We start from the raw sequence: 27,875 nt of genomic DNA on the forward strand, positions 1-27,875 counted from the left end.
CACTTGTTCCCTGCTGCAATCTAGTAACTGGGACCATCAAGCTGAATTTGATTTTGTTTGGCTATGTAAATGTGGCTGTGACTTTCAACGAGGCACTTAAAAACACTATCATTTCCACTTATAATTCAAAATGACACTTGCTTTACATTCCTCTCCAAAACCCATCTTACCGCCCTGAAAATGATTCTACACTCAGCAGCTCTGTTCTTTTACAGGACCAAAAGAATATCCCACATTACCGCCATGCTGATCACCCTCTCATGGCTGCTAATTAAAGCAAGGGCTATCTGCATGACTGCCTGCATCGCCCATAAAGCCCTGTGCATATCCAATTCTCATTATCTGCCGGACAAGCTCAAGCTATCAGGCAGCTCCAGACCATCGGAGAATGCCGAAGCAATGCTTCTTGAACCCCCGTCCTTTAAACGAGAACAGCTGATGGCACAATCCTTCTGGGGGGTGCAACCAGAATCTAGAATTACATACCTCCAAATCTGAGCACTACCACTTCTCTAACAACTTTCAAAAGTGACCTGAAAGCCCTTCTATTCCAACTGTATAAAACACTGTAATCAACTCGTGGCACAGAAACCTATATTACCTCAACTTTGTTTTTTAGAACTGTACACTACCTCAACATTTAACGACCATATGTATCTGTATTACCTCGACCTTTTTACACATTTTGGGTATTCTGTTTTATATAATGATTTACCTTGTTATATTTTCAATCCTTTGTAATTATTTATAGTCTATCTTAAGCAATTCTGTAAAGCAGTTTGGGTGATGTCTGTGCTATATAGATATACATAAATACAAAAATAAGAGCCCTGAGGTTATTGAGTCTGTGTCAAGACTGTGATATTGACAGCCCTACAAGTTCAGCAGATTCAATTCAGTGCTTAGGAAAGATTTGCCATCAATGTCCATACAGCTGAAGTGAATGCTTTATGATGAATAATGTCATTGGTGTACTGCGGGACTGAGGTTAGTGCATGCTGCTATACAACAAGCAGTACTGATGATGTTATGATCAAAAACAGAATTGACAAGACTAGAATACATACTGCTGAGGTGCACTGGGCAATGCAGCATGTGCATATCTTACCAACCAGAGCAGCACACTCAACCAGGACCCCTGTGTTTGTACAGATGGACGCTGGGAATTGTTCACGAGGACCATGATATGGACAGAGCACATATCTAGAACCTCATTCAGCCCTCCAGGACACCATGATGTACATTGCATTTACTGCCCAGACCGAAACCAGAAAGGTTCTCTGGTAATCGGAACAGGGAAGCCCAGTTCTGGCTCTCAGCGAGACTGGACCAGTGATACTGTTGCTGGAATAAGCACACATACCCCTGTGTTTGGCTGTGTCCGTTCCACGTGAAGGGTTGTTCTTCCGGAGCCCCTCCATCACATCCTGGATCCGCCAGATTTCCTTCTGGATCTGCCCATTCAAGACTTCATTCTAATGGGGAGGGAGAAAAGAGATCAACACAGACTATGGAAAAATGTGAGGGACAGGTGTGGTAAAAACCCACTGCACATTAAAACAATAACACACCGACCTACAGCAATGACCAGCATACACCTAGGGGAACAGCTAAAATAATCACTAGTATTCCTCAATGCAGAACTAAAACAATGATCAACACTTATGAAAAGACTGAGCTAAGACCATAATCTGCACCCACCCTGATGACCAATAAAGGGTCTGATTTAGAGTTTGGAGGACAGAGTAATGTCTATTAGGGTATCAGAGTACATTACTCTACTGCTCTGATGGACATCCCATCTCCTAAATAGAGAGATGTCATGCAACACCACCCCTCCCCCCCCCCCCCCCCAACGTGCCTTAACATTGTCAGGCGCTGAAATCACAGTGGTTCCTGTCAATGTTCTAAGAGTTTCACGGATGGTTCTGTCAAACATCACGACGGGCAGTCAAACTTAAACAAAGTTTACATTTTTACAAAAACAATCTCCAAAATCAGGTGTTTTTTTTTTTTTAAGAAACCAAAGTGAGTTTCTCCCATGGTATGGGGGTGGAGGGTAATTTCTTTTCTGTCCCTTAACTGTAAGTTTTACCTGATGGTGATGGACAGTTAAAAAAAAAATGTAATAAAAAGCCATCCAACCTGCCCCTCTCTAAATTGGGCGAACGGTCAGATAACTAACTTCTGATGTTGGAGGAGTATGTCAATAACAGAGCTGGAGTAGGCTCCGTCATCAACATTTTGTCAGTCTGCCGACTTCTAAATTGGGCAGGTGGATGGACTGAGTCTGGTGGACAGGGTATTCCGTTGCAGTTGCGATGAAGTACCATCTCCGTCAAACGTTTAATCATCCCCTAAATCAGTGATCAGCACTCGTCCCTAAAGTGAGCGAGTTAAGATAATGGCCATAACCCACCATCAGGCAGAGCTAAAACAACGACGATTCCCCACCCAGGAAAAAGAGAATTACGCTAATAACCATCACTCAGACTGGAGCTGAGCTACCACCATGACCAGCACTAATCCCAAAGTACCACCAAAATATAATGCACAACACATGAACAAAAGCTGAAATAGGTTCACACTGTGAAACCTCTAAAATAATGAGCATCACCCACCATGGGATTAAATCTAAACTAACGAAACATCACTTACCCTAATGCAGTGGTCTTCAAACCTTTTATTGCGCCCACTCTTTAATTTTTCACCATTATTGTGTTAAATTGGCAATGTTTAAATACGTCTAAACAAATTTAAACATTGCAATTAAGTCTTGTTAGCCCTTTACACATACCACCAATCAGGTTCTACATGACAAAAGAGGTTAGTGATGGCCCATTACAAAGAGGCCCACTGCCGCTCATTTTTTATCGCTTAAAACAAAGCATGATGCTTCTCTTGTCCAGAACCTGGTAAATTCCCCCTATCGACCCCCCACAGGATCACCAGTTTGAAGACCCCTGTTCTAATGCACAGCCAAAACACAGCCAGCACCCACATACAGAAAATGATAAGTAGCAACTTGAGCCTGAGGGAAGGCAATGGCTTGTGCCAACAGCCAGACAGAAAACTGAGGGGACGCAGGACTAAGAAAATGACCAGTACTTAGTGTGAATGTAAAGGCAATAACCAACATCTGCGGAGGCACAGAGCTAAGAATGACCAGCTACCATGCTAATGCAGAAAGGTACAATGAGAGGAACTTTCAGACTGAAATAAGAGAGTGGCCAGCACCCACATTAAGTCTGAGCAGTCCAGTTCAAGCCAATAAATGTGATCCAAGAGGCTGGTCAAGGAAGTGGTTTAAGTATGTCTCATTCTCAGGTAACCTGATCAAATCAAAATTCTCAAAACAAACTGAATGCAACAATTAGACCTCAGATATTATTTCTGCAATGGGATACCAGTATCCAACACTACTAAACAATGGTACCACGCATTGTTGTTGAGGAGTTTAGATTTGAAATAGGGGCGGGGGATGTTACAACCCGTTCTTCAAGTTGTCCCTTGCAGCTGCAACAAAATGTCACATTTCCGTGCATGCGGTCCTTGTGTTTAACAATGTTTTGTTTTGCAATTTGTATTTTTATTGAAAGGTTTAACAATATAGTGTGTCTATTCAGCTGTGTTCACAGGGTGAAAGGCTGCTTACTTGGTTTGTACCTTGCAGTGCTTGGGGATTTGCCCTCCCTCATCTTTAACTATAAAAGCTACAGGGCTCTTGATCCACTATTTAGTATTTACCCGCAATGTCCCCGCCCAGCTACTCTTACTTGATGTCTACCCTGCAGTGCCCTAAGGGTCAAGCCCCCTGCTCTTTGCAAGTACCCTGCAGGCCACTGGACCAATCAGCAACGTACCTGGATGTCTAGGTTCAGTTGCTCCCAGAGATCGTCATGCAGGGTGCAGACCTCATTCTCCAGGGTCTCGTACTCCAAGTTGCTCTTTGATAATGCCTGCAAGAGAAGGACAATGAAATACAGTGCAGTGGGAGAACAAAATTGGACAGGTATGCCATGATAGCATATTTAAAACTTTGAACACAGAGCATGACCATGTATTTGTGTTTCAGGTAGGTTTCTGGAGATTGACTCCCATATAGCACTCCAGCAAGCTCTATATATTCTACGTTCTAAACCCCAGCCATTATGAGAAGCCTTCCACCTTTAGAATGATATAGCTCTTTAACCCGTACAAATATATATAAGAATAAATGCTGAAAAGATACATTTTTATTCTAGGTGGATTATGATTTTGGACGTTCTTTACCAATTGAAAAACAAACTACTTCATAAAGAACTTCTTTGCTTTTCATATGAATCGCCCAGGTTCACAGAGCTTTGCAATTTACCCCCGTTTTCTCTTCTGTTCTTTACCACTCGAGTAAACAAAAAAAGACCACAAGGTTTGGTGAGTTGTACTTCAACACCACTATGGAAGAACTGTATAAGCAAATGCTACCAACTGAGTCAAAGACATTTGCAAAAAACAGGTACTCTTTGCTACAAAATAAATGTTGCATATTTTTCCCTACACTACACCTGTGTTTAGTCTACATTGTCTTATTTACTGCAGGTCTCACACACCTTACCTTTCACTGGTCTCTTTCTGTCTCCTCTATTGACATATGTCTCTTCTAATCTCAAGTAGCTCTATGTCACTTTTACCCTCAGAGCATCCACAGATTCATACTCTCCAGCAGTGATCGTACATTCTCGCAACCATAACTTTTGTAAGAAAGGATAACTAGAATTTGGGCATTCTGTGCGAAGAGAGTAGACTTCTTGATCACAAAATGACTGTGGGCAGATATATTTTGCATTTAATGATTTTACTTCAATTTTCACACTTTGGGCAGTCCTCTTCTGCAGTTAAAGAACGCCTGCCTTTATTTTATCATTTAAGTTAAAGCTTCTTCTGAAGTCAATATTTCATTTGATTTTCTGCTAAGGTTTGAAGGGTCTCAAGTGTGATCTATTTTGACCAAAGAGAAGAAAAACAAAAACCTAATGATGCTTTGTTCTTCAGCACTATTATGAGCAGTAAGCATCTGAAGGGCATGGGAAATAGAATGTAAAGGCTGCCAGTCAGTTAAGTGACTGCACCAACGAACACAATCACAGCAAATAGGTGAAAACCACTAGTTCACATCTTACAGAAAGGAAGCAAAATCCTTATGGTTGTGCACAAAAGAGGTCTCCTTTTTCTGTGTAATTGTATCATATATAACTCCCTATAGTGGACTTCTGCACACTCCTAATTTTTACTAGAAGGAAAAGAGCAAAACTGAAGCATTGTCTCAACCAAGGCTCTCCTACTGTGTCAGTAGGGAGGACCCTCTGTCATTCTCCAGGATCCCTCGGGGATACTGATAGAGTCAACCCAAGCACTGCCCAAGCATGGTTAGGGCCCCATCAGTGTTCCTTTTTCACTTCACTTGAATGATGACTCTTACAACACATCCATTGGCTCACTCTAGTGGAGGGGCACACTTCACCCTAGGCTCTCTCCTGCACAGTCCATCTCAGGGATCTCTCCTGTTCAGTGAGTGCATAATCCCATTACAGTTATATTGTTTTGAAGTGGGGCCTTACTGTGGTCGCCTGGGACAGCTCCACCCGAATGTTGATCAGCTGGTTCTGCAGTGACTCCTTCTTGTGCAGGAGCTTCTCGGGGTAGGCTGGTTGACTTCCAAACATCTCCAGCTCCTGGTGAGTGGCCATTAAAGCACTTTCTAAGCTCTCCTGGGAAGGTAGAAAAGATTAGCATTAACTATTAAACAGTGGTGTAACGAAACATGAAGGAGTCCCCTTGTAAAGCACCAGCAGGAGGTCCCCTCCTCCCTGGAGGCAGTCAGGGGCCAGCTGCCCATGCCCAGTGTACCGTGGTGAGGGGGGCCTTTCTTACGCCAGTGCTATTAGAGTGGAAGATGGCCCAATGGACGGGAGAGAAAGTCAAGTACTAGACTCTCCAGCACAAGGGCCAATGCTGTGGACATTCTGAAAAGCACTGATTTATTAAAAAGTGGATATTTGTCTGCCAGAGCTGAGTTCGAAGTAAACAGGTGCTAGGACTATCTTTGAGAGGGCAGGCATGTGGGGGAGATACAGCTTGGTGTCAGGCAACACCAGAGATGATACTTACTGTCACCCAGTCTATCCAGTCTTTGAACGATTACCCTGACATATGTTGGACTCTAATTTGGCTCTACTGCCTTCCAGAGGCAATCCCGGCTGCGTGCAAAACGTACACCCCAGACACTTTTGTCTCCCACTTTTTTAACACTGCGCAGTGCTTCTATGCTTGCACAGCACTCACATGCTTACCTTCTCAGCGCGGAGTTGCTGGACCAGCCTATCCTGCTCCCGTACCACTTTGTGCTGCTCACAGAGTTTCCCCAGCAATTTCTGTCCAAACAAACAAAGCATTAATCATTTGAGACCTTTGATTTTTTAACGTTATCAAACAGAAGAGGCAGCCATTCATTAGACAACTCTTAAGAGCACAGTTTTCTTGGCATGCAAAAGACTAAGCAGTTGGCAGAGAGCGCACCTCCCAGGTGACCTACTGATTTCATTAACTGATGCAAAAAAGTATTTTCTTACTCTAAGCAGAGTTGTAGGATATCAAGCTGCCCTGTCGCATTCGTCATCTAATCCCATATTTTTCCCTTACTTTTAGGTACCTGTAGTTTTAGCTTTGGGGTGGAAAATGCAAAAGTATTGGAATAAGAATTCTTTCTTTGCAGGTAAGAGGGATGTGGTCAGGATGAACATCTCACTGCTGAGAATGGGCTGCCATTTGCCTTGCTCACCCCAGATACATTTCATCTATGTGGAACAATCTCTTAGAGGCACGGAGTTCCACCAGTAAACACAGAATGGCCCACAAGCCAACGCCAGCTGTCCCGCGTGTGGGCTTGTGTCCCGTTGTGGGCTGTTCTTTGCAGATGGATGGAAGGGGTGAAAGCCCTAGATTTTACTCCGGAGTGTGCAGGTGGGCATCACAATGCACACCTTGGTTCTGCTTTCTACAGGACGCTTGCCATTTCATAACTGTAAGGAAAGATCTTCATACACCTGAAATGGGACAACTTAAGATATCTGCTGGACAACAGCAGGCAGCAAAACTCGCCCTGCAAAGTGTAGCTGATTTCTGAATGTTTGACCGAGTCAGAACACTGCTAGCACACTCTCGATTCTACCCACTTCAGTGCACGGCAGAAAGGTAGCTCAGCAAAGGTACAAAGAAGATATAAAAATGAGAGGTGGGCGTTTTCAGTGTGGGAGAGCCATTTTGTGCAGAAACATATGAAAAAGGATGCTCAACGCCTATTCTGTAAGAATATATCACAGTTTCTCGAAAAGGTGCATAAATATATATGAAGTAGTTATAGTTCCTTTGCTATTCAAAGATACGTTAACTTTCTGTTGTCTGTGCTTCATACCCCTGCAGGTATTAGGTACTACAGGGTTCAGGTTTCAAGGACTGTGCTTCACTTTCTGTGCCAGTGGTGTCAATTGAGTGGCAGCAAAAATGAAGACGGTTAAGCCTGTGTCCGAAAGCAGCTCAACCCCCATTTGAAGCTGCCCATGCCAGCCTTTGTAACAGGAAAGTTCAGTCAATGTCAGAAACACTGATTCACTCTCATGCAGAAACTAATACATTGTCTTTTCGGACACTAGAATTTTAACGCACATCAAAGGATCAGCTGAGAATACGCATGTATGTGGCACCTGTGTTCTGTCAATGTGACACCAGGCTGTAATAGTGCCAGCACCCGCGAATAAACTTTTTAATAACTTTAGATTTTTTTATTTTGTTTTACATTTACAATAAAGCTTTCTTACTAACCTAACATATTCAGTGCAGGTGCTGACCCTGGACACACACTCCTTTACTTAGGTTCATGGTCACTGCACCCACCAGACGTACAAATGAACACAAGATGAGCAGAAAGGACCCACTGGTCAAGTGCACTCTGGGCACACTTTTTTGTTGAGCTGGCAGAACCTCAGGACAATACCCTGCACCAGCAGACAGCATCTGCTCATGAAAAGATGACTTGGGCATGCAGGGAGTACACTGCCATAAAATGAAAGCACACTTACGTCAGTCTCGTCCCCATTCCTCTTGTAGGCCTGCAGGGCTTCTCGGTATGGATCTGGATATGGAGAAACCTATAAATGAATAAGCACACAACACTCAGCCATATCATGAATGTTGAGGGGCTGCCTCAACCCCCAGCACCAACTCCAGCAGCACTAGGTATACTATGGGGAGGGGGTGTTGGAAACTAGTGCTACTCTCATTACCTTACAAGACGCGCACATGCACACACCATCAAAGGACTGTCATCTGGCTGAATACCCATGGAGAAGGAATGGGAAGGAGATGAGGGAGATCTTGGAAATATAACAAAATAAGAGCTGATGGACATGTTAATAAAATGATTGGGGTTGATGAAACAGACATGCCCAACAATGGAAACCTTTATTTCTATATAATTAATGGTTCTGCCGAAATGCAAATTATGCATAAGTAGTTGCATTGCATTTTTATCTTGGTGATTTCCTAAATGTATTCAACTATAAGACTATAAACTACAAGATATGTTTGGGTCAAGCCTAACCAACATCTGTTGACGGCATGTGGCTAGGAACACTAATTCTACTGTACACATGTGCTACAGCACTCACAGAGGCAGGATGGTTTATGTGTTAACTGCAGAACTTTCAGACAGACCAAACACGCTGCAAGAACTTGAATCCTGGGCCAGGATGGGACAGTCTGCCTCATCCTACTGATCCTTTAGAGACGCTTAATATTTCCCAATGAGCCAATGTGCATCCAAACATGTGAACCAAGTAGTAAAATATCATCTCTCTTGCAGAGGAACATAAACCATGGCCACAAATACATGACATGTGCTTTGATTGGGAACAATGTTTAATGGCTCTGACCCAATGGAAAGCTTCAGGTCTTAGGAAAGAGGCATTCATGTTTACCCAGTGGCTCCATAACAGATAGGAATATTTTAAACACACTGTTTTTTTTTATTCACAGCATGTTACATAGAAATTACATGTTTAGCACAGATTAGACACATTTATGTGGAATATTGGCAATTAATTCTCCGACTGATGAACATACAATGAGATGCTGCTGAGCTTATGGCTCAAAGAGATGTGTGGCAAATGGACTTTTCCCCTTTATTCCAGGTGCTGGATGAAGGAATGGTTGGAGTAAGCAGAGGGAGAGGGGATGCTGATGGTGTTTGACATGCTTAAGCAACTAGGATGGGATACAGCATGGCCGAGACCTGCTGGCCACTGCTTACTTGCATGAAGAGCTGAGCCCTAGGGGACGAGTTTTCCACCATTCTGTTGACCATACTGATCAGTGTTTCACTCTCATTCATCTGTGACAAACAAAGGAAGAAATTCAGCCAGTGAAGACAGAGTATGCAAGAGTGTGTACCAGGCTGTTCCAATGGGACAAGGATGTAGAACAAAAGGACATATTGGACCATACCAAAAACAGGCCCCATAAAGATGCAACCTGACTGATTCCTGGAAAAGAAAGCCCTAATACATTTCCATAGTTAATCTACTAAAATCTCTGTTTCTGAATCCTGCAACAAAGAACATCTTAAAGAAAGCAACACCAGGGATAGTTCAGTCATCCACGGTCTTTCCCCATTCCTTCCCCGGCCTAGGTGTCTTGTATTTGTCATCAAACCAAAATCCTATTGCAAACAGCTTTTGATGGGATGCCCCATTCTCCTCATTAAAAATCTTACACTATGAGAATACGACTCGACAAAATAGAAAAGTTAGATGTCTGTAACTATGGTTTAAGGAAGCCAGGAGCTGAAAGTGGTTACTGCAACTGTCCGGCAATGTACAAAACATAATTACATTTTAGGAAGTCTTCAAAATGCAGATTTCAAACTTTTGATTTTTGGTGAAAGCAGAACCTATAGCAGAAATAGTAATGATGCTGAGAATTCAAGACTGGGGGTGAATTACCTCTCACAATAGTTTTGAAGCTTGGGGAGTTTTAGCTTCTCATGCTGTGGGTATTCCTGGTGTTCAGTGGTTTGGTAGCTGTGGATGACCACCAGGGACATGTCTGCTACAGGGATCCCTGTAAGGAAACAGGCTTTTTGTGGGTTTACTCCCAATTTTTTCCCCCATTTTGACCACTAGGTACTGGTGAAATAGTTCTGAAATGTCTAAGTCCTGCTAAACAAGCCCATGTGCTCTGACCCTTAAAATGGGGTCTGGCTAATTGGCTTGTCCTCAATTGGCATAGCTCACCACATCTGTAAGTCCCCTAGGGGCTTGGTGGCTCAAACTAGGGCCTGAAGGTTGAGGTGTCTCTCGTGGACTGCACCACGAGTACGACAAGGTAAAACATGGTTCTAAGCCTGTCACAGCAGACTGGAAGGGCTGGTTAAAACTCCTAACGGGACTTTGCCATTTTAATATAAGCAAGTCACCCCTTAGGTAGGCCTATAAAACCCTAAGACAGGGTGATGTATGTTAAAAAGTGGAACATGTGCCTTTACAAACTCCAGCAGTAAAAGTCCTAAATTTACATGTTTACTGTGGAAAGGCTTGTAGCCCCATTGGCAGAGTTACAGGCTGACATCTCAGCCTGCTAACTTCTGAATGGGACTACTAACACTGGCAGGGGCGGCCCCTCCACGTGGGCGGAGGAGCGTTGCTCCACCAAACAAATGCCCTCCTATAATGGAAAAATAAAATGGCAATAAACTTTTTTCATTATCATTCTATTTTTCAGTGCCCAGTCCTGTCCAGGGTGTCAGGATGGGGCATAGCAATTGCTGCCAAGTGGCAGCAGGGAGCTGTGCACTATGTTTAAAGTGTGCATGTCCCTTTGGCCGGCCGTGATCAAAATGCAACTTTAGAAGTTGCCGCTTTAGTTGCCCAAAGACTCTAGTGCCCGTTTACTGTTGTATACGGGGCCTGTCCTGCAGGCAGCTCGAGAGATGCCAATAACTTCCACAACATGACAAAAAATGGACAAAACAAGGGCCTGCTCGGGAGAGAGGTGTTACTACCCTCCTGCAGGAAACCACATGAGTGTTGGCCTAAAAGGCTAGTTTCAAAGGAGAAGCCGCCTTTGAAAGGCAGATGGGAAAGAATTGGGAGAGAGGCAAAGCCAGATGTCAAACCGGTTTTCCCTGGGTGTATACACTTCTGGGTTGTGCTAGGGAGCTTTGGTCGTTAAAGGAGAAGTTCTACCATGGTGAATGTGGGGAAAATGGGGCATCCATGGTTAGCCAGATGCCACACTTCACAGGAAGTTGCCATCAGGATGGCGGGAAACTGGTAGCCTATTGGATATCCACTGCAACCTACCCTGGGGGCATTTTCTGGGTATAAAAGGGCACCCCTGGCCTTCAGAACTCAAATTTCTTCTGGACTGGAAATAGGACCCAGGAAGAACTACCCAGTTGCACTGTGGAACTGGCAAAGAAAGGGTGCACTGGTGTGGAATGCCCCTGCTGACCATGGTGGCTAACAAAGGAGAGGACTGTGTCTGTGTCCTGCTTGTGGAGGAGTCGCCTCTGGAGCCTAGCCAGAGCAAGAGACTCCAAGGGTCAGTTGGCTGACCTCTTGTTCGTAGCACGGGCCTCACAGCTGAAGAAGCCTCCTGGGGCAAGTTGGTAGCCCATATCTTCTTGTTGCAGTGCGGCACCAGAGACCAGAACCCAAAGCACAAAGTTGTCCCTAAGTTTGCTCAACCTGAGAGAGTTGTCGGAGTGCAGCTGGGTCACCCAGAAGGCAAGTTATTATCCAATTCTGCTGTGACTGAGACACCAGGTAAATGGATTCCCATCAGGACCAGAAGGACTTTAAGGGATGTCGACCCCTGTAGCTAGGATCACCGTACCAAGCCTGTGAACTGAGGAGCAGCTGCAGGAAGACCCCCATCAACTGCACTGCAACTACAGCATCCTTGCGCATCTTCAGCCACCTGTATCCCTTGCATCCGAACTACTTTATAAGAACCAACAGCAAAGTATATTTCTGGAGGTTTCTGTGTGCATGTGTGGGCAATTTTTGATGACTCGAACACTCCCAGGAGCATGATATGTGTCTTGCATGTGAAGTCATAACTATTCAAGCATTCATAACTATTCACACAAATAAGTAGATGTTTCCTTTCCTAGCATGAGATCGAAGCTATTTTATATAAATTCTAAAGTGCCACATCCCCAACAAGTCACTAAAAGCTCAACTATTGTACCTTGTGTTGTGCTGCATCAACAATAATGGTTCACGAAAATGTGCACTGAACTCTAGGTGTTTCAAGTATGTGCTCCCCATTAATGCTAGAGCTGTACCCATTTTCTTTTTTCTTGATCTTATTAAAGAATGCCAGCCAGACCTGCCTTGGTAATTTCCATATAAATTCCTCAAGACAACAAACACCTTACTGTCTTTCTGAATTTCTTGATTCTATCCTAGTAACACAATGTAGGCAAACGTTTTTAATCATTAGCAGAACATTTTTACAGAACAGATTAATCATGTTACCCTGTAATAAACAAATTACTTCCTTTATAAATCTAGCATCTGTTCTGAAAATAACTCATATTAAAGATTTAACTACACCTACATGTCACTGATTTACAATTGCATATTGGCTCAAAAGGTAGACTTGTGAACTCAACCAAAAAGATGTTTACGTCCACTGGCAGGACAATGGCTGTTGGCTTACGTTTCAAAACATTAATGTGCAGTTGTGACTCTAAAATCACCCATTTACTGTGTGCTGACAGATACTATATGTATTTATGTTGTTGTCTCCTACTCCATTGGAGATGCACCCTAAACCAGGATTACCCATTATACATTTGTAAACAACTATCCCTGTGGTAGACGGCAGTTGCTACTTTTACAGTTTTTTCCCACCGTTCTGCCCACTAGATTAGCCTAATACTTCATGGACTGTGACCAGCAGGCATAAAGGCACTCTTGTAGTAGTCTTATATATAACTATCCGGTACCATATAAATGCACGGTAGCATCATTGTAAACAGTTTCATACTGTCTATGAGAGAATGTGAAGTCTGGATTTTGTGGAAGAATCTGTTCCTTTCATGTGGAGTAGGCAATCACCTGTTATGTTTCTATCAAGGCCCTTAGAAAGTCCTATGCTGGTTTGGATTCAACTGTGAGTGCTTTAGTTTCTCTATGAACCCAAGCAATGTGATAACTATCACCATTGTTGTTTCTGTGGGGCTTTGCATCAAAACTTCCCTTCAACAGCAAATCATATGTATGTTACCCTGTAACCATCTGTTCATAGCATGTGCTACTGTAGACTCACATGCTCTCCATACTCTTGCCATCAGAATTGGGCTGGGAGTTTGCAACTTTTTGTTTTCTTCGAAGACGTCAGAGTTACAAGACCCGCTGTGACTCTAGCCTTGATCAGGAGGGTACCAGCACACTGGCTCCACCTCGGATTGTTTTCTTCTGCTATTGGGCTGGGATGTTTGGGAATGCTACTCCAGGACTGATGTGTTAACACACCAATCCTTTCTTCTTAGTTCCAGCGACTCACCCTTCGAATCCTGCGATGAACACAGTGCTGAAGAAAGCATCCATCCCATGAGTCCGTGACTTCAGATCCAATGGTCACCATCTGGTACACACTGATGCACCGCAAGCTTGAGTTGCCATCCTCGAGTCCTAGTGGATGCTTCTTGAGAAAGCGTGAAGGGCAACAGCATGGAATGTACATCCTTCCACTTCTGCCTGAGTGTACACCAAAAACCCCTGGAGAGAACTTCAAAAGGTCTGCACCCTCTGCCTCTCCCCAAACCACATGCAGGCTTCCTGCCAAGCCTGCCTTTCCTTCTACTGCAAGAAAACACTGATGTACTGAGGTAAAGAAGGTGGTCCACTGGAAGCAAAATCAAGCCTCGTCACTGATGCCCAATATTTTTAGTGCCGAAGATATGCCAGACATTGAAGAAGTGGAGGCCAGGCTCTCCAGTATTTCTGCAAGACTAGCAGAATGGAGTCCCGGACCGACACTAGGTGGTGAAAGTACGCAGCACATGTGTATCTACTGCCACACATGCTACGACCACTCTGAGTGTGTACCCACTGGTCTACCCAATCGTCTCATTCTTGGTCTGCTGTAGGACCTCAATCAACCACTTTCCAAACAGAACTAGTTAGCCACATAAAACGTGCAGATTAAGGCTTCTTGCATTCTAGTATGGGCTTGCATATCTGGTGTAATTAATGTCTTGGAACCATGCAAATGTACACCATGAAGTGTAAGCTTGAACATGCTAACCATTCTTTGCATTCAAACTTAAAAATGCTGCGAGTGGGTGTTTGTTGAAAGCTTTTCTGCTCAATAAGAATATTACAAGAGCTCTCTATGATTCTCTAGAAGTTAAGCTGACGTTTGGCTCACAGTAATCAAAGCAGATTAAACCCACTCTTTAGGAACATTGCTACAAGTTTAAATTCAGATTTCTTTTTATTAAATTAATATTAATAGGCTTCTGAATTTGGAAAATAGTTTTATTTCCCCAGCTGCTGATTCGTTTAATCTAGTTACAGTGTTCTTTTTCCTTTTCTGCGTTTCTGTAAACAGCTATATAACTATATAAAAAACATTTATGTGATTCTGATATGTTTTTTGTGGATGGAAGCTGGACAGCATTTATAAAAAAAAAAAATCAACACATGAAATCTTTATTTGACACTGAGGTCTTAAATTCTTATGGTGTTTTAGAATCATTTGGCCAGACCTTTAGTTCATCAAAAAATATGGTAACATATGTTCCTGGGGCATTATTTAATACCAAAAGGACCCGGTGGTGCACTTTGAGACACTGCCCGCAATCTACCAGCTTAAAAAAGTATCATTATCAACATGCACTGTATTTCGTGATTCTGTGAAACAGATAATGTTGAAATTAAAGTCAGAAGTGGATTGGCAAATATGGAAACTGTCAGACTTTTGAACAAGCTAATTTTTATCTGGAGGACCTGCTCACCCAGTTACCAGGCATGCAATATTAATGTAATAGGATCCCATGCTGTGCATACTCCTACCATCTAGTGGCTGAGTAACTGTGCTCACTGACCATGTGTGTGGTTGTAATGAGACCCCTTAAGGGAGTGGCTGGTTCTCCAAAATGCCCCTAATGTTTGCACCATCTTTCGATTTTTTTTTCTCACAAAGTTAGGTTTAGTTCCATGCGAGTGGATCTATGGCTTTCCACAAAAACAAGCTCTCCATCCTGATCACTGGAGCATTTGATCCTTGACTGTTGAATCATAAGCGTTTGGCTTTGGGAACCATTGAAAATGGGTCAAAGATTAAACCTATGTAAACGAGGGCAATTCAGCTGGAGTCTTTTTAGTGTCCCAAATCAGCCCCTTTGCACAGATGCACTATCAGGTCTAGTGGCATATGTGGGCCAAACCAGCAAAATCTCACATGGAAACTTCCAAAAACACAAGGTCTCATACATCTTTGTCCTGTGCCAAACACACCATCATTGTAAGTGAATAAAGACAATTGGTGCTTGGGCAGCACTAGGAGCCAAATGTCAGATGACACTGTAGTGTCATAGAGTTTATGTGGTTGGCCTTTTCTAGTGGCAGCAAAATGAACACTGGGAGGCAGGTGGTGGTTTCTCATCAGTCCACTGCACGGGTCGGATGCCTAAACTGGCCCCGCCCAGCAGTGTCCTGAAATTTATTACCTAGAGCCCACGTGATGATGGGCTACACCAAAAGGGTCACAGACTTTGGGGGCAACAATTAAACATACACTGTCGGGGCAACACACAGTGCGCTCACCCGTCAAGTCACTGACATAAAGGGAGCGACATCACATTTCTCCCCAAAACAGTATTCAACATACAAACAAATACATGAGTGTGAACACACCCACAGTCACTTCATAGCATTTCTAATTCACTGAGAGCTCAAATAATATACCAGTCACTGTATCTACAAACCCAGGGAAACAGGCTGGCAAAATCACACATGGAACAATCAAAATTCTACCTGACCCACGACAGAGCATCATGTCACACCAGGTGATCCCTTAGCCTAGTGGATGGTGCAGGGTTTCTTCTAAGCTCATATTTAGTGCGGGTATCACTGCCGTCATGCAAGTCACTTGTCTCATGACTCGGAGGTCCCACTGGTCTTTTGGCAGGTAGATAGGGGTCGGGTTCTCAGTCTGCAGTCTCTTGCACAGAGGAGTCACAGCTGCCACAGTTAGACAAGGTGTCAGGATCATCATGGTAGAGTGCAGGGTTTGACTGCACTCTTGCAGAAATGCATATATGGCCAATTCAGGAGGTTGCGGACTTGTGGCCACAATCCCAATGTCTTTGTTGAGAGTTTGCCTGGACCTTTCAACCTCCCTGTTAGCTTGAGGCCAGTGGGAGTGATTCTTTTGTAAGGAATGCCAAGTGATTTCAAGTAGGAGACCATTTCTTGGCCTTGGAACGGTGGGCCATTGTCGTTCCTCAGTTCTTTAATCAAACCCTGAGTGGCCATGATCTTCTCTAGCCTCTGTATGATGTCTCAAGCATTGAGGGATGAGGATACCTTTATTTCAGGATACTTGGAGTAAAGGTCAATCATGGCGATGGTGTTCCTCCCGTCGGGGAGGGTTCCAAAGTCTAGACATGTGCACACCCATGGTTGTTGAGCCCTTACTCTGTCACCACTGTGGCTGGTAAAGTGGTTTCACTTGACGCTTGGCACCACAAGCATTTCCTCACCAGTATTAGGGAAAACTATAATTTGGTTTGGAGTCTATTCTTTGTCTTGACCATGCCTTGGTGCCCAGCATGGGTGAGTTGGGCTACATGGTCAGTGAGGCTGGTGGGGATTACCAGCTGATGTGCTCTCATGAGGCATCCATTTGGATCTGCACTCATATCTTGACGGACGTTGTACAGGCTCTCCATGACTCGTCTGGCACTGCGGGTGAGCCCGCTCCACTGATTGTTAAGGGCTTGCCACTGACCACTCCTCACTGCTCCAAGCGCTTTCTAGAGGCACTCATCGTTAGCAGTTGCTTGACGGGTGGCTTCCATTGATAGAGGAAGTGGGCGTGACCTATCTGCCACAAATCCTATGTATTACTCTGTTTCACATGCTTCTACCTCGGGCGTGGCTGCTGCGGGGTACCCAGAGAGGTAGTCCGCAGGATTCTGGGATTCCACCTGGTACTCCACCTGGTAGTTGTACTCCTGGAGCTGTAGAATCCTCTTTTCTATCCTCGGAGGCGGTTTGGAGGCAGTCCCACAACAGAGCTGGATTTAAGGCTTGTGGTCTGTGATGACGATGAATGTATTGCCAAATGCATAGAGATGTAAGTGATGGCACCCCCAGTGGATTGCTATAGCTTCTTTCTCGATCTGAGAATACCTTTGCTCTATTGGGGTTAGCAATTGACTTGCTAAAGCTGCGGGTCCCAAACCTCTTCGTCCTTCCTTTGCTTTAACACTGCCCCCAGACCTTTTGGCCCAGCATCAACAACAACTGCGGTGTCCTATCATGGGTCAAAGTACGCCAGAGTGGTATCAGCAGATAGGCATCTGGTTGCTTGGAAGGCGGTTTCCTGTTCTGGACCCCAGCACCATGGGATGTCTGACTTTGTGAGTTTTTGGAGTGGTTGTGTTAAGTTTGTGAGGTCTTTAATGAAACGGCCGCAATAGTTCACCATGCCGAATAAACTGTGCATCTCCATCACTGTTGTTGGGGGTCGTGCTTCCTTGATGTCTTGTACTGTCAGGGTCTCTGTTACCCCTTTTGCTGAGAACATGTACCCAACGAAATGTAGCTTGGGCTGAATGAATTCGCACTTGTTTTGATGTAGGGTCAGTCCTGAGATTTGGGTCCTTTTCAATACTTTTCTGAGCCTCATGTTGTGTTCCGGTATGTCTTTGGAAAATGTTAGAATGTAAATCACTGACATTTGTAACCCCTGCACACATTTGAAAAGACCTGCACACTTTTGCAAAATGGTTTAACTTTCTGCAATTTGCACATTTCTTCCCTGGCGGTTGGGTGGTCCCCCACAATAGCCACAAGTTCTAGGCCCTCCGCCACTCCTGTTTGGTCTGCTCAGGCTGTTATGGGATGCAACAGCATTGACTGGATGGGACTGTGTAGTGCGGCATCCCTGTGGACGGTTCTGGCTTCAGAGAGTTCTTTTGACTGTTCCATGGTCAGGATATCTGCAGGGGACCTCCCAGACTTTTCTAGGATGCGTTGACAGAGTTTTGCAGACACACACCCTTGAATTATTTGGCTTCTGATTTCTTTGGTTTCGTCTGCATAGCCACATGTACTGGTTAGCTCTTTTAGCCATGCTCAAAATGTGTCAGTGGATTTCTCCGCCTGCTGCTTGGCTTGTCTAACCACGAATTGCTCTGTCTTTGTTTGCCATTGGCCTTAAAGTAGGTGTTCAGTGCTGTGTGCAGCACAAGATGTGTCTTGGGTGACTCCTCTTGCAATCGTCTTGGAGATTCTGCAGATTTCTTTGCTCTATGAGTGTAGCAGCATCACCCTTTTCTGTGTGTTGTCTATTTTGGTGGCTTCGAAAAATAGCAGCACTCTCTCCACCCAGCCTTTCCACCTGGACGCTTGTGCTGATAGGGCACTTTCAATTGAGAATGGTTCAATGGGTGGTATGGTGGTCATCTTGAAGTGCCTAGAGGTATGTTGGATGCATAGGGTGGGACTTGCACTCAATCAGATATAGTTTCAGCTCTGTGCGCTCTTTTTGGTAGTGTGGGGGGCAGCAATGAGAGACTTGTTGTAGCTGAGGTTAGGCTCAGTAAAAAATGCCCGTGTTTCTCACCATGACTCTGGGAGGGGTTCATGCGGCCTGCAGCATGTGCGTTGCTGATTCAACCTATGTGGGCCAATGAGGCAGTTTCTCTGACAGGAAGAACTATTTCCTTTTCATGCTGAAACTTTGGTGTTGTGCCGTGGTCCTATGTGTTTTCTCCTTCTATTTTGTTTTTGCTCCTGTGGCCTGGCGCGTTTCCATATGGGTAGCACGCATGAGGTATTGTGTCCTGACGCGTCTGGGCGTGACCCTGGGCATATGCAGCACAAGCACTGCACACTGTGTGAGAGATGCACAGCCACTGCAGCCCCTGAGAGCAGGCAGGTAACACCCTTGTCACCAGTGTAGTGTAGTGTCGTAGTGCTTGTGTGGTTGGCCTTTGGCAGTGCTGGCTGCAAAATGAACACTCTGAGGCAGGTTGTGGTTTCTCGACAGTCCACTGCCCAGGTCAGATGCCTAAACTGGCCAGCCCGACAGAGTCCTGTAATTTATTACCTAGAGCCCACAGGATGATGGGCTTCACAAAAAAGGTTGCAGACCCTGGGGCAACAAATAAACATACCCTGTCAGGAAAAGACACAGCGTGCACCCCCGTTGAATTGCTGATGTAAAAGGAGCAACACCACAGACATGATGACCAAACAATCCTCTCGTCTACCCTTGTGTAAAACAACAAACTAGTGTAGGTCAGGGCTGTCCAGATGTAAATGTCATTTAAAAAGTGAGGCTAACCATCCCCCAAAAGATGTCTTATTTGGCTAATGCAGGTATTAGCCACTTTGCAAGTGCATGAGGACCAGCATTGATAAACAACTTACTCTGCGGAGAGAGCTTTATAAATAACCCGACCCACTGCCATTAGTCTGACTGAATATCCTCAAGAGTAAAATAAGATGTTGTCAATCTAGTTCCATGGTCAGTAACCTGGCTTTGTCAACTACTGCGCATGTCACCTGGGACATATACTTTTCTAACATGCATTCATGATGATTTTTGGAGTACCGTGCAACTATACTTTTTGGATATTCCAAATTATGGATAAATCTAGATCTTGCTTAAACTGTTTTCTCATAATCGTCTGAATCATATTTCACTGTTTTTGAAGCATTTCACTTTCTAACTAAGGTCTAAGTCCATGTCAAACTTAGTGACATTTTATATGGACAATTTAGAACTACTCATCTTTGAATGTTCTATGGAGTAGACCATGTGTACGAAAACAACCTGAACCATCTTAAAAATTGTTTTACACTATGAGATCATTGACTGATGTTCACCAAAGTTAAAATGCAGAAACATGTGAATTGTAGGAGGCTATTCAAAACTTGGTGGAGCTTGGTAGGTAAAATGCAAAGGTTAAAGGTAAAATATAACTATGGAAATCGCTCAAAATCCAGCATAATGCATATCAATCAGATACAAGCTACCAGCTGGGACCGGCATGCAGCAGACACCCGAATAAAAGAAAGAGCATGTCAATAGAGTGTAAGAGGCAAGAAGGAAGGAGTAATAGGGCATGCCACAACACAAAGAAGAGGACAGGCAGCGAAAGGAACACTGCAAGCATCGCCTACCTGCTGATCCAAATATTCTAAGTTTCTTTGTAACTGATGGTCTAAAAGTTCGTCCTAGCATGGGGAATCGGGGAGGCATCGACAGACAAGCAGGGGAATAAAAAACAAAACAAAACACAAAAGTATTAAAGAAGCAAAGCTCTTATGCAGGTAATTGGCATGCAGGCATGCTCTGCATACTCATGATAGTCAAGCGAAGTGGCGCAATCGGGAGCGTCACTACCACCAACTTTACCATTCACTGCTCAGCTTCCACCTGGGAAAAGCATAGAGTATGGCGGCTGTCGCCTTCTCAAAGGCAAGCACATCTACACTGTCACAGGCAGCGCCAATACATGCTCTACAGTCTCCACTAGTGATCTGTCAATGAGTATTTTTATATACCTTCATCTTCCAGATGTATTCACACTCCATGTCTTCCTTGCTAACACTACTTCATTTTGTTCTACCGTTTCTAGCCCCTCTTTGTGACCTCTTTTTTCCTCTGTGAACATTCAGCTGCCCAGATGGGTTGGGTTTGCAATAAATACAACTGCAAAAAAAAAAAAAATACAGTATGTCTAGCTAATTACAGGATATGCACGGCTTCCCTCTGCCACTGTTCCTTCAGTGTTCACGGTTTTGTGCTGTGAGGCGTCATGGATGTAAAAGCAGTGCTTTCACAGTGCCTCCAGCTGGAAGACAACAGTACTGCAGGTGCTTCCTCCGCTGCTGGTGCTCTTATCAGACCTCACAGTGTCTCCACCAAAGAGGATGGTACTGCAAAAGCTGTGTGATTGTAGGAAAGTACGTTCATTTTGGCATGGTACCCCCACTTTTTTCCTGCTATCAGTATGCTTTGACTGTTTTCACTGGTATCCTGCTAACCAGGTCCCCGGTGATTGTGCTCTCTCCCTCCAAATTTGGTTGTCTAGGACTTTGCACACCCCACAATTATCATATTGGTGGCCCCATCTAAGTCCCTAGTATATGGTGCTTAGGTACGCCGGGCATTGGGGCACCAGGGGTTCCCCATGGGCTGCAGCATGTATTATGCCACCCATGGAAGCTCATGCAAAATGTCTCTGCAGGCCTGACATTGCAGCCTGCGTGAAAAGGTGCATGCACCAAGTCACTATAGGTCACCCCTATGGTAGGACCTCCTAGCCCAAAGGGCAGGGTGCAGGTTCCTGTGTGCAAGGGCATCCATACATGAGCAGAGGTGCCCCTTTGAAACCTAGTTCCAATGCACTGGACTTCGTAAGTGCAGGGAAAGCCACTTTATCTGTGTACTGGCCACAGGTCACTCACTACCTCTGTCCAGCTACATAACGGTAACTCCAAACCTGGGCATGTTTGGGATCAAACATGTCAGAATCATACTCCAAAACAGTTAACAGTATTGACTGTATGATCCCATGCACTCTGGGGGCTCCTCAGAGGACCCCCAGCATTGCTCCTTCCAGTCTTCTGGGGTTTTACGGGCAGCCCGCGCTGCTGCCACCCCTCAGACAAAGTTCTGCCCTCCTGCTGCTTGACCAGCTCAGGCAGAGGAAGGCAGAACAAAGGATTTCCTGTGGGAGAGGTAACACCCTCTCCCTTGGAAATAGGTGTTACATGGCTTGGGAGTGGTAGCCTCCCCAAGTCTCTGGTATGCTTTGATGGGCACATTTGGTGCTCTCCTTGCATAAACTGGTTTGGACTAGTCCAGGGACCCCTGGTTTCTTCTCTGGCATGAAACTGTCCATCACCACCCTAGAGGTGGTGCCCATAGCACCCCCGGGTGGCCACTTGATTCTACCATCTTGAATACAAGGTGGGCAGAGGCCCCTGACAGCACTGGAGTGCCCAGGTCAGGTAAATGACATCACAGCCCCCTCCTGATAGGGGGTCACCCTGCTAGGTGACCAATCCCCCTTCCTGGGCTATTTTGGGTCACCCTCTTGGGTGGGTCCTCAGATTCGACGTGCAAGATTCTAGCAGGGCTCTGCATCGTTTACTTCATCTTCTGGCCACTGGGACTGCAACTGGACCCTCCAGGAATCGACAATCTGCAACTACAGCAATGACTCCGCTCTGCAACATTGTTTCTGTGGCTCCTTCCAGCAACTGCAGCATTTCCCCTCCCCCCCCCCCGGGCGTTCCTCTGAGGGTGGCGAGTCTTCAGCCTGCATAAGTAGTAAGATGGAATCTCCCTTAGAGTGAAGTTACTCCCCTGCATCTGCAGGCACCAACTGCAATGATGACCGGCAATGTGGATCTGCTCTCCTCCAGAACAGCATGTATCCTGCATCACACGTGGTGGTCTGGAGTGGTCCCCTTGGTCCTCTCTATCAGCTTTCCAACTTGGGAGATGGTAAGCCCCTGCCTGTCCTTGCAGGACAGTACTACTGTGCACTGTGATTCTTGCAGCTACCAAGGTTTGTTTGCTCCTCCTCCAAGGAATCTTCAGACTCAGTGTAGCTCCAGCCCCCAGCACTCCTTCCTGCAAAGCAGACTCCTGCCTGGTGCTCCAGCGATGTGGGACTCCTCTTTAGGTGTGCTGAGTGGGCCTCACTGCCACTCCTGTGCTTGCTGCCAGTGAACCCAGTGGGGGCTGCCTCCTCTTCTTGTGACTCTCCCAACTGCTGAGGGTCACCCCGGACTCCCCTCTTCGGGTTGAGTCCCCTGGCCCTCGCTGGTCCTCTTCAGCCTTACAAACGTTTCTCTCCATCTCTTGCATTTGCCAAGGCTTGTTGGTGGTTTTCCAGCACCACTAACTGACTGCATCTCGAGTGCCGACGTGGGACATCACTTGCATGAACTCCTGGGACTTCTCTACATCTCCTGTGCTGCACTGCTGACCTTGTTCGTCCAACGTCGACCTGGTCCTGCATCCACAGAAAGGTGGGTAGTGGCTCCTGTCACCACCGGACAATCCAACCCAAATTGGACTTGGTCCCCTTCCTTTGTAGGTCCTCTTCTGTCAGGATCCACCTTTGGGTTCTTCCAGTCTTGGTTGGGTCTTGCATAATCCTTTTCCATAGTCCTCCTGTTAGTTTTGGGGAAAACCAAGTACTTACCTCTGCTCTCCTGGTCTCTGGGGGTCACTCTGGTACTCACCTTTTGAGGTTCCTTGTTCCTCCAGCTCCCTTCTAGTGATTTCACTTCCTTGGGTGGGAGACTGCCTTTCACATTCCACTTTTTTAGTATATGGTATGGCCCTCCTCTAGGGCCCTCACTATTTGCTATTGCTTTTACCAATGCTTATTGCTTTCTATGCTATTTACTGATTGCTAATGTGTATATAATAGTGTGTTTACTTACCTCCCATTGGGGGATTGCCTATTAAGTATTCTAGTATTTGTCTTACTATAATAAACTACCTTTATTTTTGTAACACTGTGGTTCTTTCAGGTGTGATAGTGCTGTGTTACTATAGTGGTATTGCATAAGCTTTGCATGTCTCCTAGATAAGTCTTGGCTGCTCATCAACAGCTACCTCTAGAGAGTCCTGGCTTCCTAGACACTGCCTGCACTTCACTAATAGGGGATATCTGGACCTGGTGTAAGGTGATAACACCATAGGTGCTCACCACACACCAGGCCACTTCCTACAACCATAGCAGAAAATCAGTAGCAACCCCGTGATGTTTTTCCTGGTAACTATGATCCTGCTCATAGGACGCAGAAGGGTGTTTCAGAGGTGCAAGTCTATGAAAGTGACCAAGGTGAAGCATATGGTTTAAGGATGTGCACGAGGATTGTGCTTGCTGAAAACACCTTTCAAGCACTGTGCGTATATTATGAAGGATAGACAACAGAACATTTTGTGGCGAACTTGGCTGATCAATTTACCAGTGAGACTTTATTAATTGACGTATATTGAGCCGGTGCTAGCATTTCAGCACCTCTGAGTTTCTCAGTCATCCTGTCCATGTTCTGCCCCATCACTCCCGGCTCTCTAGTTCTCGCTTCTTCCTTATCCCAGACTTCCTATGTCTGGAATTCTGTAACCTGTATGTTACTCGTTACCATCTCTTTCACCTTGTGATCCGGGCAACGCAAGGCAGACAGTTTTCTGTTGCCAAAGGCCCGAGCTGACCCACTGCACACTATGGTTTAGAACAGGGCGGATGCAAGAAGGCTGCTGATCTGGATTTTTAGCAGTGGCCAGTCAATGTACTTATCACTAGGTACAAGGCTAATGTCTGCTGTAAATCAATAGCACCCTTTTTCAGTCTTAAGAAGCTGGACAGGGTTCCAGCTACCGACCAGTAAGGACATTTGTTTGAAATTTTGGCCTCAAGTCTTTCGGAGAATGGTCCTTTTCAGTATCACCGCCCTGAGAAAATGGTTAAGGCTGTCAGGATAAATAAACAGTGGCTCAAGGTGACCTCCACCGTGCTGGCCCAGTAGGGGGCTCCCTCCGTGACAAGTGTGGCACTAGAATTGCTGGCATGCTTTCAGTGAGGCATCTTACTACACGCAAGAGGTGGGGAAGAAGGTCCATTTATGGAGTACATGCATTGTACCCATACGGGCTGAAGGGGTGTTGGTAGACTCTACATCAGGGGTTCATTTTCGAGAGTTAGCTTAAACAGTATAGGTTGACACCAACTAGGCAGCATCATGCAATCAAGGAAAGGGGACTACGCTCTTAGAGATTAAAAAGGAGGAGATTTTCGTTGCCCGCTCTAAACAGCCATGTCAGTGAATTCGCTGGCAAGCATATAGACACAGTACCCATGTTGCCTCTAGTCTCAGACTTACAAGTGGAAGACCAGGAAAGCTAATTTATAAAGGGTCACAATGAACACTTACAGAGAGGGACAACTGCCTACATACAGCACCACTCTTTGCTTTAGCAGATCCAATTCTGTAACTGGGGGTATTTGTTTCAGGGAGCAGGAGCTTAAGAATTCACCCATTTAATCCTTTATCGGTGTTAGGTGGCACCAACTTACCCTATGGTCCTCCAGCAGGATGGCTCAGTAATTTACATACTTGTTGACTTCTGTTGTGATTTGCAAGAAAGTAATTTTAATCAAGGCAAGACCATCGGAACCTTCAATCCTTTAGAGGCCGCTAATTTGAGCATCATTAGATTAGGTATTAGTAACAGTGATTAATTATTATTAATAATAATTATTTATGAATTCAATTAGAAGTGATATATGTGGTAAAAAGAGCTATACTAAAGGGGCCATCCAGTGCAGTGTCACAATAGATCTCACAAGCCCAGCTGGCATCAAACAAATGAACAGTCCAGAATGCTTACGGTTGCCTGTCATTAGAGAAGCAGGGCTGGGCAAAGAGGCGTGTTTTCCCTAAACTGGACGAACCGTAGAAAAATAGGTTATCATCTCTCTACTTGTATTCCAACACCAGGTCAACTACATGTTTTTATGACCAGGAAGAAAGGTATAGAAATAATATCTGATTCACTAGAACCTAATCGGGCCAGTCCCTGGAACAAGGAAGGGTAGGGTTACTCTTCTTCTGTGTGCCTGGTTTGTTGGCAGTTTCTAAATCATCGGGTTTGCAGCGCTATTTCCAAAATGTGGAAACATGGTTGGCCAAGATGTAAGGATCAACACTCTCAAAACAATCAAAGTGTTGACTGTACTCAAAGCTGGGTCCAGTCCAGTATGTTGATCCCACTGTATCCAGAGGGTAGCAACTTGTTGAGTGGGTGCTACCGCTGTAGAGCACCTGACTTGTTATGTTGCGTTTCAAAATCTAAAACTGCCATTGTATTGCAAAGTAACAGATGTGTAACCACCTGCCGTACTACAGCAATTAAGTTTGCATGAAATGCTTGGTTGACCTTACATGCTTTTAGGTAATTGCCACTTCTGCGTAATCTCATGCATGCATTATTAAGCATCCAGTTGTCCCGCTCACTTGGCCACCGCTTCGACAGGTTAATGAGAGAGTTTTACACAGTCGCAATAGTCCTTCTTTTATCTTTATAACACGCTCCTCAGTACCCTGGTCACATCCGGCACAAGGGTGTACACAGCAGCACTGGTCACTGAACAGTGCTGCTGCAAGGGGAAGCAGCAGGAATATGAGCTGGGCAAAGTAGGAGAAGGGAGCCGTGGCAGCCCTAGAGCCCCGAGGACCTGAGCGCGGCAAGGAGAGGCAGGCAACCGAGCGCACGGAGTGGCAGTGACTGCAGTCAGAGAGCTATATGAGCTGCCACAGGCATCATGCTCAACAACAACCAGGCTGAGAGGGCTAAGGAGCCAACAGTGGAAAGGAACTGGGGCGGCAAGCCAAAGCTGCAGTGTGTGGAAATACCCCCTATTTCAAGCATTTCACAATACTAACTACCCAATAATGATGTGCCTTCTTGACCTCCTTATTCACCGTCTATTGTGCTCTTTCTCCCAGTTTGTGTCTTTGATCTCTTATCTGCTCTCCGTGCACGCCTTGGCTCTTCATGTGCACTGTCTTGCCCTTTCATCACAAGGATACCTTGTATCTCCTAAAAGCCACTTTATTTGTTCTTACTCCTCTTGATTGATTCCAAGCAGTTTATTTCAGCTTCAGGGCAAATGAAACTGCAATGTGGACATTTCCCTGCGGTAGCAAAAAGGTCAACTGTGGAGGTCATCTGTTGAATTCTTGTTTAATTCAATTTGTTCATTTGAAATGTTTGCCTCGCTAATATTGGCAGCATTTATCTATGCTCGGTTTCCTATAGTCCATCTAGAACAGAGGTCTTCAAACTGGGGGGCGGGCCCCCTAGGGGGGCCTGAAGTGATCCCAGGGGGGGCCCCAGATTCTGGCCAAAATAAATATTATACAGATAACAGGCCTTTATTTTAAGCAGGAGGATGTTATTGCAGTTTTAAAAAGGTAGCAGTACCTAACTGCAATGCTTAAATAGGTTTAGACATATTTAAACATTGCCATGTTTATAAAATAATTGTGAAAAATTCTGAGGGGGGCCCGATGATTTTTATTTTTCAACTGGGGGGGCGCGGCATTAAATAGTTTGGAGACCTCTGATCTAGAAGCTTCCAACCGCTAGGATCTGCTTCAGCTTTTGCCATAATGACTATTCTGAAGACCACAGTATTTTCCTTTGCAAATGTTGTCTCCGAAACTATTCTCAGATGCTCCCACAGAACCAGACGGCCACTAATTCCTAAGTGTGTGGATTTGCACCCACGCAAATGCGGGTCACGCTTTACTCAGTAACGAGAGCAAGATCCAATGCCACCTCATTACACACAGCATCTATTACTAAAAGGAGAGACCCATTCAGCGAGCCCAGTATGTGTCTCCTTATTTTTAGTGTAACCATGTGTGTCATTTTTGTGTCACAGACTAGTCCAAAAGCATTGAACACTATACGAAATGCAATAGGACACGGCCCCAGCCCCTCAAATTCTCTGGACAATTGTAAAGAAATGGCTCCCTGTTGCAGTTACCCCC

General features: G+C 45.0%; 1 protein-coding gene across 11 annotated transcripts in view; it reads right to left on the reverse strand.

Moving 5' to 3' along the window:
- PLEKHA6 (pleckstrin homology domain containing A6) overlaps positions 1-27,875 on the reverse strand; it is a 527,946-nt gene that overhangs the window by 41,835 nt on the left and 458,236 nt on the right. For 6 of the 11 annotated variants that reach the window (XM_069238499.1, XM_069238497.1, XM_069238502.1 and 3 more), the window contains 7 exons: positions 20,469-20,522; positions 9,344-9,424; positions 8,115-8,183; positions 6,330-6,410; positions 5,598-5,747; positions 3,864-3,959; positions 1,364-1,475 (listed from right to left, as the gene is read on the reverse strand). In XM_069238499.1, coding sequence (XP_069094600.1) covers positions 1,364-1,475; positions 3,864-3,959; positions 5,598-5,747; positions 6,330-6,410; positions 8,115-8,183; positions 9,344-9,424; positions 20,469-20,522 — 643 coding nt within the window. The remainder of the gene's footprint in view (positions 1-1,363; positions 1,476-3,863; positions 3,960-5,597; positions 5,748-6,329; positions 6,411-8,114; positions 8,184-9,343; positions 9,425-20,468; positions 20,523-27,875) is intronic. The other 5 variants (XM_069238498.1, XM_069238507.1, XM_069238501.1 and 2 more) reach the window with 3 other exon arrangements.

This window comes from Pleurodeles waltl, chromosome 6 (assembly GCF_031143425.1).
Source record: "Pleurodeles waltl isolate 20211129_DDA chromosome 6, aPleWal1.hap1.20221129, whole genome shotgun sequence".
Lineage (NCBI taxonomy): Eukaryota > Metazoa > Chordata > Amphibia > Caudata > Salamandridae > Pleurodeles > Pleurodeles waltl.